Source organism: Saccostrea cucullata, unplaced genomic scaffold, assembly GCF_032062105.1.
Source record: "Saccostrea cucullata isolate Sc308-1 unplaced genomic scaffold, CSIRO_AGI_Scuc_v1 ctg4168, whole genome shotgun sequence".
In the NCBI taxonomy this organism is placed as follows: Eukaryota; Metazoa; Mollusca; class Bivalvia; order Ostreida; family Ostreidae; genus Saccostrea; species Saccostrea cuccullata.
Window position 1 is genome coordinate 14,296 of NW_026929855.1, and position 11,566 is coordinate 25,861.

Below are 11,566 nucleotides of genomic sequence, written 5' to 3' on the forward strand. Positions count from 1 at the left end.
AGGTTTTTAACTGCCCATGGTAGCTATTGCATATTGCCAGGGACATTGTTAAGGTCTCTGTTATAGCTTACAGTCTAAGCATCATTCTTCAGAAAAGGGTTGCTTATGCATCAGATGTAATGAATAAAACTTATCTATGGGAGAAGTGAAGTTAATTTGAGGAAGAAATAAACAATAACCTGAAGAAATAAAAAAAATTCAACTATTAAAAGGCAAGAATATATAAATATATACAGGCATGTAGTATCATTTGTATCAGCCAAAAAAAATTATTTTACACTTAATTCAAAAATTTTTCACAATACTCCCCAATACTCCCTGTCTGTTTTATGATAGGAATTATAACTTTAGGCATCCAGTAAATTTTAGAACAATGTCTACACATTCGCATAACACATATTAAAAAAATGAAGATTTATTGAAAGACTTTAAAGAATTGATTTTTAAAAATATTTTTTGATCAACATCAAAAAATTTATATAACTGTTCCAAACTGGCAGATGATGAAATAAGCAATTAAATGTTCTATTTTCCTTTTTGTAAGCATAATGTGTCCAGTGGTAAGGAGCCTATTAGGATAGCATAAAAAAGAATATACAAATGTTAATAATTGATTTATCAAAAAAAAAAATTTATTTCCTTCTCCTTCGGGACTTTTTTATTCTCATGTTCATAACTAAACCTAAACATAAAAAAATGCTGGCCCTATAATGAAGAAAGGGACCTCTTTCAAAATAGATAATTTCAGGGCTGCTGGGTCAGGGGTACCAGGGGGGTACTTTGACTAAAAATAAATTAATGCTTTGAAATCTGCCCTTTGATAAGCAATGGTGCCTCTTTCAAAATTTGTGAATTTCATGGCTTTTGGATTAAAACACGAACCAAATACAATCGCTGGAAAGTTGTTACATGATACTCAGGTGACCTATAAGGCCCGTGGGCCTCTTGTTATTTAATTATTATTGTAAGAAAGATCAGAAATATTCCAATTAATTAAGTTCGTCTGACGTTCACCGCTCGTTGATTACTTTGTGCTTATGTTTGCGTTCCATCTGCATTCTCTATTCGCGCACCTTTCAAATTTTCTAACCGCTCTAAAATTGTATATTTAAAGCGTTCACACATCGTTCACTCTCACTGCTCAGTGTGCTTTCACCGTTCAACTGGGAAAGTTCAGTCCTATGAGGACAAAGCATTCCAATACGACAGAGCATACCCGCCATAAACTCTGTGTATTGATCAAGTAGATTAAATTTCTGTGGAAAAATAAACTTTAAAATAAAAGGTCTAGTTTTTCTTAAATAATAAGGTTATTAAAATAGTCATAGTCTTTACAAAATGCTTTTTATGAAACAAGGTTATTGTAATTCCTGTTATACAAAATTATCTGCCACAAGCTTGTCACAAATGATACAATAATTTATATAGAAGTATTAAAATTCATCTGAAAAGTGCCGCATCTACATGTGAAGCATGTACACAGCACAGTTAAGGTTACAAGAAAAGAGGCAGAGCCGAATTTATACGGGAAACTTAACTTTGACATCATAGAAAATCTACGTCATGCAAAAATTCTTAAAAATAACACAAAATGAGGCAAATTGCTAATTTAACCTGTAGGAAACTCAAACTTCATCAAAACCTACTACAGCATGCCATTTTGTGGTTAGTTAAATCCCACATAACAAGTTATAAACAAGTCACTTATTGCATTTCATGGATCAATGTGACCTCAATTCGTAAAATGTGACGCAGTTTGTATGTATTAGAGGTACATCAAGTGATATTTTCCCAACGAAAAAAAATAAAAAAAAAATATAGACAGATATTCCAATAGCCATTAACTTGGATTCAATGTCTTCTTTACGATTTAATTAATATATTTTCGAAATATTACGTATTTAATTGATACTGCCGTATTTTTGTATGCAAATACATGTAGATCGGTGTATAATGTGTGTTTCTTAATCTATCGATCTAATGCAAGGGCATTCATTCAATAGATCATAGTAAGTTTTTACAATTCAACTATAGAAGTATTAAAAATTTAAGGAATCTGAAAAGTGCTGCGTTCCTGATGAAATCTTGAAAATAATTTAATTGCATCAAGATTTCATGCCGTTGACCAGCGAAAAAAACAGCATTCGATCATTGAAATTTACGCCAATCAGTATTTTAAAATTGTCTATGTTGCTCTGACATGAAATTGAATAATTTTAGTTTAGTCTTTAAAACTATATTTAATTTGAAGTCATAATTGAAGTAATAATCGTTTTTTAAATCTCCAAATGTTTAACTATGTTTTCCTACCATTAGCTTTTACAGACAATTCAAATAAAGAAGGGAAGTCACTGTTGAGTGTCATGGATTTTGGAGGACAGTGTGCATATTATGCCTGTCATCAGGTTTATCTCAGCAGAAGGGCTTTCTATCTACTGGTGATAGATATGTCAAAGTCGTTTAATGAAAGGATTGACAGAAGATTTTGTGATCAGGAGGAAACTATGTTTGCAGATTGGACTTATGGAGGTATTCCAAATATCTCTCAAGTCATTTCGTGTTTATCCCTATATTCGATGGATTTCACTCATTAGATTTTTTTTGCATATCACACTGCTGTGAAGTCACAAGGAATTTTTCGTAGGAACGATTTCGTGAAATAAATTTGATTCCAGTGTAAAAATTTAAGAGCGATGAATAAAACATGGAATAAAAAGAATATCATTTTCATTGAAATCATCATGTTTTTTCCCTATCGTATTGACTCGAAGAATAAAAAAATCGTTGCAAAAACATCAAATCAAACAGAAAATCAAAGATTTTATATTTATAACTAAGTGAATATCGCTTTGTTGTTGTCGATCTGTATGCCACTTGAACGTAGAAAAATTACGGTTAAGTGTAGTTTCCATCCATTTTTTTCACAGAGTTTGAACATACTGAAATAAAATTTGGTGTACAAATTCTAGCATATGTAGGTACATGTAATGTTCTGGTTTGTGTATGCTCAAGTGATTCTTAATTGATTTCTTCTCATTATTATTGGGAGGGTTGACATACGTGTTTCACTAAAACTGCCTTGGTAAAATATGCAAGTTTTCAATGAAAAAGCATGAACGACCCCGCGAACTGAATATCTTCTTGTAACAATAAGATTTTCATAAATTCTTTATTACGTAACAGTTCACTATTTGACGGGTAACATGATTTTATTTTAGGTTTAACATTTACGAAATATGAAAATTGTTGACACACATATATATATTATTATAACAGTAACTTGATCTGAAGGGTCGTATCACGTCGAGTTAAAAGGCGTGGATCATCAGATCTAATGAGACGCGAAGCGTCGAGTTTGATCTGATGATCCGCGCCTGTCAACGAGACGTGATACGGCTATTCGGATCAAGTTACTGTTATAATGATAAATTTATTATAGACCCCCTCATAACTAGCAAAATATAGGAAAAGAATACCTTAGAGATCAATTGCATAACATTTATCTCTAAAACAAAGCATAATAACAAGGGACTTTTTCACGCGCAAGAAAAATAACATCATTTTTCTGCGTACTACGTCATCAGTTTCAGAGAGTGGTGATATGGATTCAGAAAACAACATGTTGGTGATCCGGAAAATCGGATCACGACGTCACGTGATAGGGTAAATTCAACAGTAAAATTGGGTGATACACATTAGGTATATAATAAAATACGATATTGCATTTCCACCAATTCACGGTTTTAAGCAGGCATAATTTATTTCTCAGATGTGAACAAATATGCTTTTTTAACAGAATATCTCTTGTTCTGGATGAAATCTATCCATATGTATTGTGCTGAAGCTGCACCTGTAATACTTGTTGGGACTCATCTTGATAAATCTACAGGACAGGTATACACAATTTAAATTGAATGGAACTAGGTTTTCAATATATAATGAATGAGTTTCGAATGATTTAAAATACGGTAGACGTACTTTTTTCCACGGGGTCATAATTCCGCGGAATCTAAATTTGCGTTTGATCCGCGGGTTGAAAATTACGCGGATATCTTAGACTGGCACTATATGCCTTGCATTTATGTTAAGTACGCTTAAACCACGTACATAACGTAAATTAATACCACGCAGAAAAAAGTACTTCTACAGTAATTTTAAATCAGTTAAAATGCACTGCTAGATAACAATAAATAAAGAGTGAAATTAACCAAATTCGAAAGACTGATAACATGAAAGGAGACAGTCATTTTACACGTTAAAAGTTTTTGAAGAGTTATCGGCCCTTTATGAAAAGAAGAATTTTTTTTTTGATACAAGTATCTTAAAATTTGTGCGGAAAATAATTTCTTTTATCTCAGAATCTAATTATCTAAATGTTTATGCACCTTTTTCCCAAGAGATTTGTTTGAAATTCAAATTACTTTTTGCAGTATATGTTAAAAACAAGTGCTCCCCAGCCCATAGACATCAATAAAAATTTTAAGGTGCGATTAATTGGACAATAATCAAAATGTTGTAATTTCCATTGGTGGAGCATGTTTATTTGATTACGTCTTCAAAATGAATCAAGATTAAAAATATCGGATCATTCATTTATAAGGTGCAAAATTTGGTCGTTATACATTGAATAGTTTAAAAGCAAATCTAATCACTGATACAGAATAAAATCTTATAGAAGTTATAGAAGTAGATGTAGATCTAAAGAAATCAGCATATAAATAGAAATATTCTAATGCAATTGTTTTGTAAAACACGTTTTGATTGGCTAGTGTACTGATGTCTGAAGAAGTAAAACGAGCATTAACAGGAGTGAAAGCTTTTCATTGTGACGTCATAATAGAGCGACACAAAAACACAATGCTCAGTGACGTATTTCATGTCTCAAAAAATCAACAAAATAAGCTGTAAACAACAAACGTAATCCATTGATTGCATTAAATGAAGGAATAACTATCTTCTATTTTGGCATTTGCAACCGTCAATGCTGATTTAACGGTCGAAAACATCCGTTTTACCGGCTCCACTTACGCGTCGCCGGTAAATCTCAGTTTGCGACCATTAAATCAGGATTAACGGTCGCAAATGCCAAATTAGAAGATAGTTATTCCTTCATTTTCTTCCTATTTTTTAAAAATTTTTAGGCATTCAGTTTTATAAATAATGTATAATATTCTAAAAAAAAAATTGAAAGAAATTGATGTTTCGTGGCCTTTTTAATAAAGGAAACTTACTTAGCATGCATATCAATTTCCTTTGCTAACAATAATTTAAACAAAAAGTATATCAATAATTCAAACACATTTGAAGAAATGAAAAAATCTGAAAACTATATATAAAGCCATAATTCTACTCTTAACCTAAATTTTCTATGTTTAGACCACCGATTCGTTCTACAATAGTATTATTAAGCATCTACGGTTTGATAAAAGCCTCAAGAAACACTTGGACAGAAAGAGATGCTTCCTTGTAGGATTTCAAAGCAAAAATGACCCTTCCTTAGATGATCTTTCTGAACTGATGATTTGCATCGCTTCAATTGCAAAAGAGGATCGATGGAAGGAAACTATACCAACTGACTGGGCGCTGGGTGAATCCACCCTCAGGTACCTCAGAGGACAAAACCGTCGAGTTATTTCGAAGAAAGACTTTCAGAAAGAATGTTTTGGTAAAATCTATGAAAAATATAAACAAGTTCCGGATATCTTAAAACTCTTCCATGAAATCGGGGTAATTTTGAATTTTAAAGAAGGCGTTCTTTCTGAAACTGTTATAGTTGACATCCAGTGGTTAGTCGATGCATTCAAAAATATCATAACAGATTTGAACCACGTCATGGATGTTGTGGAAAACAATGATGATTGGCAAAATTTTTACCAAAATGGATATCTGTCGGACTTGCTTTTGGAAGGAATATGGTCAACTAAAGGTTTCAAGGTTGGAACATTTAAATCCACGATCCTTCAATACATGCAGCGTCTTGGTCTGCTTGTTGTTGGTGTCAACCAGCACTACATACCGTGCATGAATAAGTGTACCTTTAATTTGATGCCGCCCATGAGGACAGTTTTAGAAGGTGGGAAAATAAGACCTCAGTGCTTGTTCTTAGATTTCAGTTTCTTCCATATTTCATTTTCTGTCGCCTTGTTGTCGCCTGTATAACAAGAACAGATGGAGAATTGGGATTTCTTTACGACCAAGGATTACGTCTGTTTAAAGACGTCGCTTGCTTCGCTTACAAGGATCACAAAGTTGGTGTTGCTGTAACCCATTCATCGATACAGATCCAGGTATTTAAACCTGGTAACTCTATTCTAGAAAAGAAAGTTACACTGGAGGTACGTAGTACCATAGAAAGGCTACTGAAAGAACTCTCAGGAACTTTTCACAAGGAGATAATGTACACTGCAGGATACCAGTGTTCCATGAACGAAGTGTTTAGAGAATACGACGGGTGTTTTGTTGAGGAGACAGAAATTTACAGGAAGGGTCAAATAGATTGTCCAAGACATGCGTTGTTACATCATCGTGTTCTCTGCGAATCAGATTTACTGTATTACTGGAAGCAGGTGAAAACTTTTTTTATCGTAACATACGTATTATTATCTTTTATCTAGGTAATGCTTATTATATGCAAAATTAAAAAATGTTATCATACTAAATGTACTTTCTATTTTTACATGTAACAGGGCTGTAAAATTGAAAATCCAGAGAATCCAGGTTAGTTTCCTTTTTCATTATAAAAAAGATACTGGTATGATATAAGTATGGCGCGAAGTTACGTATGAATTACTTTATAAAATAATATCTTAATAACAGTGGCTGCTTTACGTCAAGACAATTTTATTGTCGCTTATGAAGAGGGACTGCGAAAATTCAATTTCAAGACATTTGAACAACTGACAAAGGTTGGACGAGATGCCCTTCAGATCTACTTCGATAAGAAATTCCCATTAAAGGACCTTGTCAGCATGTCATCGAGACAAGCGAAAGTGAAGAAAGCACTTCGTCTGAATGATGATCAATGTGCTAAATTATTTCCAGGTATATATTATCTTATTTGTAGACTGTTTCATGGAGTCATTCAAGGACATAGGTGATGTCTATAATTACATATGTATAAAATTTATGGATTGATTTTACATGTTTTATATGCAGATCCTATTCATTTTTGAGTTTAGCAGGAAACATCCTTCGGCAAATTTTTAAACTAGAAATGTACACGTGTATTTGGTAGAAACATTGTTGAACATAAAATCCAGACACGTAGCATCCGAGGACGAGGGGGGTATCCCCGACATCTTTTCCCTTGAAATGTAACATTTCACAATTAAAAATGTTTCATGAATGCCGATTGCACGCTTTTTTGTTGCTGTTAATTTATTAGGAAAGAAATATTTATAACATCCCTCTTCTTGTACAAAAAGGAATTAACTAGTTTGGAGACAGTTTTCATGTTTCTGCATTTTAAATGTTATCTTTGGGTAAGTTGTTTCCCTTGTTTGCACCCCCTTTCATAAACAATCCTACATTCCTGATGAAAAAATTCTGTATATAAACAATATTCAGATACAGAATAATACCTTCAGGAACGAAGCAGAATAAAAAGTATTTCTTTTCAACTTAATTAAGAACTCTGTAAAAGTGTGAGATTTAAAAGTTATTTATCTAAGAATTCTTTTTTTGCAAATATTTAGACCATTTGATTTCATATTTCGCTTTCAATTTCACAAAAAAATATTCAACGTTGCATCTTTCTAGTTACAGTTAGTAGAGGCGGCTTCAATTGAAATTTGATATATATCAAAAAAAATCTTTTGATAGGGCTATTCGTATACGCTTTCCTCTGTTTAGAAAATTAGAAATTAATATTTTTTAGGTCCTTATACAAATAGTCTACATTCTGTTGTAGCTAATAAGTCCAATCCTTCCTCAGAAATGTTTGATGTGACGATGATGTACACGATGTTACGTAATCGTAATCCAAGTATACAGGCCCCGACTAAAGGTTGGGGAAAGACTCCGGAAACATCCGATACAAGATTGACAGATGACGTAGAAAGGATCCGGATTTACAGAAATGAAATTGGGCATGCAACGGAAGCAACAAGTAAATTAGAAAAGAAGGAACTAGAGGAGAAAGCAAGAGATCTCATGCAGGTATTATCATTTAAGATAAACCATTATAATCTGTGGTTCATTCATGGTTTCCAAGGTTCTCATGCGTTGTTCGTGAATTTCATGTCAATCTTTGCTATACTATATTCATGAAATTTACCATGAGCACACCATATGTAAATTCCTTTGTTTCATAAGGTTTCTGCTACATCATATTTCATCAGCATTTTTTGCAATCGCTGAAAACAACTTTAATTTTTCACATCAGGGACGTAGCGTTATGTGTTTCTCAAAAAAGCTTTCACTACACATTTCACACAGTCTGGCACAAAATGCTTACCCATTACTTAGTAATTCTTTATCAATTGAAATTAATAATTCTTGCAGTAGCATAATGTTTTTCGTCAATTATTTTTTTATTTTTTACCGCCTATATGTGATTGCCCAAGATCAGAAACTGTGAATATGTTTGTTAAGGAAGTAACTCACCCTTCAATGAATACTTTAAAGATTTCTTACAGTCATTCGATTTCCTCACACATCATTCTAGATTGTTACAGAGTCTCTATCATTCAAATTATGTCTTTCACCTTTAGTCAGATGTTTGGTTCCCTTTTGTCACAATTCCGATTTTCTCCAGCATGTCTGATAATATAGTTGTTTTATTTCTTATCTTGATCAGGTCTTTATTCATTTAGTTTTGGATCTTTTTAATTAGGTTCCGTAAGTTACAGTACATATATGACAAAGTTGGCGGTAAAATAGCATGGATTCTTAAAATGATTAGATTTTATTGAATTTAACTATCTATGTACCTAGGCGATTCTGGGGTTGAGCAACGGAGTTCTGAAACAAAAAATGATGAATGTGTTGGAAGGAAGAACATAGCAAAGTGAGTAATCAACACAATTATTAAAAAAAATCAAAAAGTTCTAATTCGATATTTTTTGGGTATTAAACAATTCTATGAAAAGTATATTCACGAGGGTTGTCCGAAAAGTTCGTGTACAAGATACATTCTTTATGAAGCTGTATCATTGATACTTGAATTACAAAATGTAACATTATTCATGTAAAATGTTATTCAATGTAAAAATTTTCAATTTCAAATCTATAATAACAATCATTCCTTCATGATAAGTCTTAAGATGGCGATCCGGAGCACCGCAAATTTCCATTCAAGATTAATTTTTTTACTACATGAATTTCATATATTTTAGGAATGACTCTAATTCTTGGCCAAATTATTCGATTATAACCTGTTTTGGGCCAGTTTATGCTTTATAATCCGCGAAGCGTAAACTGACCCAAACCAGTTTATTATCGAATAATTTGGCCAAAAATTAGAGTGAGTCCTTATAATTTAATTTTAAATAATTAAACAAGTGTGGGTATAAAATTATGCTGCTTTTTATGAGTTCAAATTTGCCGCTCAATAATACATCCCTAGTAACGGAAATGATGGTTAACAAGGGAGATAATAACTGATTCCCGGATCTAACAACCATGATGTTTGTTTACATGACGTAAGATCGAGCTACCGTTTAAAGTTAAAGGTACATTTATTAAATCTGGAATTTTCCATAAATCCCAATAACTGGAAATGAGGGGTTGCATGGATAAAAATGATTCAGCTGGTTGTCAAGGGGATGTGCCCCCATACCAAACCAGGTTATTAAGAAATATTTTGCTTTCCTTTTTGGAAATAAACCAATAAGCGTCTAGAATACAAGCAAAATTGAATTATATTATGTAAAATTCCACGGAAATTTTGTTGATTTTTGAGTTTGCCAAAAGTTATAAGATCTAAACTTCAAAATTCAAATTTCAAAATGGTTGAGAATTTGAGGTTAGAATGTAGTAGGACATGCTCGGTATAGTTTGAAAAAGGTGGAACAGAGAACATTTTATAATGGTTTACGTAGACATCAGAAAATCACCATTCATTTAAAGATTCATAAATTCAATAAATATTTGGGGAAATAAAGGAAAGGAAGTCAGATTTTAAGATTGTTAGTGGCATATATTTTCAGACGGAATCGAATGTTTACAAAATGAGATGCATAAAGGAAGACCATCAATCCGAGAATGTAGTGCTGTAAAATTAAATTTCGTATTGCGACTTTTCCGGTCTTTCGTACATTAACGTAGTTTTTTACGAGGACAGAGGTTTAATGATTTTCATGATCCGAGACAGAAAGTTATAGATATTATTTAACGTATAAACTTAGATCAGTTTGTCAGATTTTTTATGACTGGTTAAGAGACATAGGAAATTATTGAGTTAGACTGTGTAAAATTTATTCTGACTTCGGGTAAAGTAAAGGATTTTTGTTTTAATGCACCGGGTACGAGCATGTGTTTTTCCTTTTATCTGATAAAAATATAACTATTTTTGCTGTGTTTTTATTAAAAGAAAATGCATATTTATAAAGTAAAGACTCAGATTAATGAAAATAATAGTGTCATATATTTTATTAATATTTGTCAGTAATTATCAACGTTGTCCACGAACTTTACGGACAACCCTCTTTTATCGCAATAATTAGTTTTTTTAATGTCAAACTTAAATAAATACAAAATACAATGCTATAAGAAATGTTGTGAAGGCTTACTCGGTTCAACTTTGATAATTCAAGGTCACATGGATGGCAGAATCTATGAAAACAGTCATCTTGCAAGGAAAACAAGACCTGGTTACCAAGGCTGAAGAAATGACTGACGTCAAAAAGAACTTGTGTGTACAATTAAAGTGATCTTTCACGATGTAATTCTGTTGATTATTAATCATCAGATAGGAAAACAATGCAATTTAAATGTACGATACATGTATGCTTTTGATAAATGATGTGAATTATCATGGAAATCGAACTTTAAAAAAAATGATGTCAATTGGAAATAGAATTTGAGCATTTAAAAAAAATATGATGTGTAAATATATTAATGCCCAAAAGATTCAAGTAAGTTGAGCTAATACAATGTAAATGTACCTGTGAAATGTGCATATTTGTCACTAAGAACATACTAACAACAAACCCAACTTATATATGTTCAAAGTCATAAACATGCTAAAATGTCAATTTAATGTATATTGATCAAATATAGCTGATATGAAGAAAAAGTGCAACAACCTAAGTTTTCACACTCTAGTAATTGTGCTTTATTCGATATATTTCAGGTATTTTTTCAGCATGCAATATTTTGTGTTATTTTAATTTTAATCCAGAACTATACATTAAATAAAAAAAAATCATTTTTTAAACTTTTTTTTTGCTGATAAATTCAATAAAATTTGCAAATTCGATTTTTATTTTTTTATGACAATAGAAACGGAGGAATTTTTATTTTAGTACATATTATGCTATTTAACAATGCAAAAGGTATGGAAAGAAATGTTTGAAGAAGTAAAGAACTAATTAAGAAAATTGATATTTTTCAAGTTAATTAAAGG

General features: G+C 31.9%; 1 protein-coding gene across 2 annotated transcripts; it reads left to right on the plus strand.

Annotated features, from left to right (window-relative positions):
• Positions 1–2,295: 2,295 nt before the first annotated feature.
• Positions 2,296–11,336, plus strand: LOC134282329 (probable serine/threonine-protein kinase roco6). Of its 2 annotated transcripts, XM_062764731.1 has the most exons (8): positions 2,296–2,529; positions 3,797–3,894; positions 5,377–6,566; positions 6,687–6,717; positions 6,817–7,041; positions 7,910–8,157; positions 8,935–9,007; positions 10,755–11,336. In XM_062764731.1, the coding sequence occupies exons 3-7, from the start codon at positions 6,396–6,398 to the stop codon at positions 9,001–9,003; spliced, it is 744 nt and encodes a 247-aa protein (XP_062620715.1). In that variant the 5' UTR covers positions 2,296–2,529; positions 3,797–3,894; positions 5,377–6,395; the 3' UTR covers positions 9,004–9,007; positions 10,755–11,336. The 2 variants fall into 2 exon arrangements, with proteins under 2 accessions (XP_062620715.1, XP_062620714.1); XM_062764730.1 differs by lacking the exons at positions 6,687–6,717; positions 6,817–7,041; positions 7,910–8,157; positions 8,935–9,007; positions 10,755–11,336 and having other exon boundaries at positions 5,377–6,323.
• Positions 11,337–11,566: the final 230 nt, after the last annotated feature.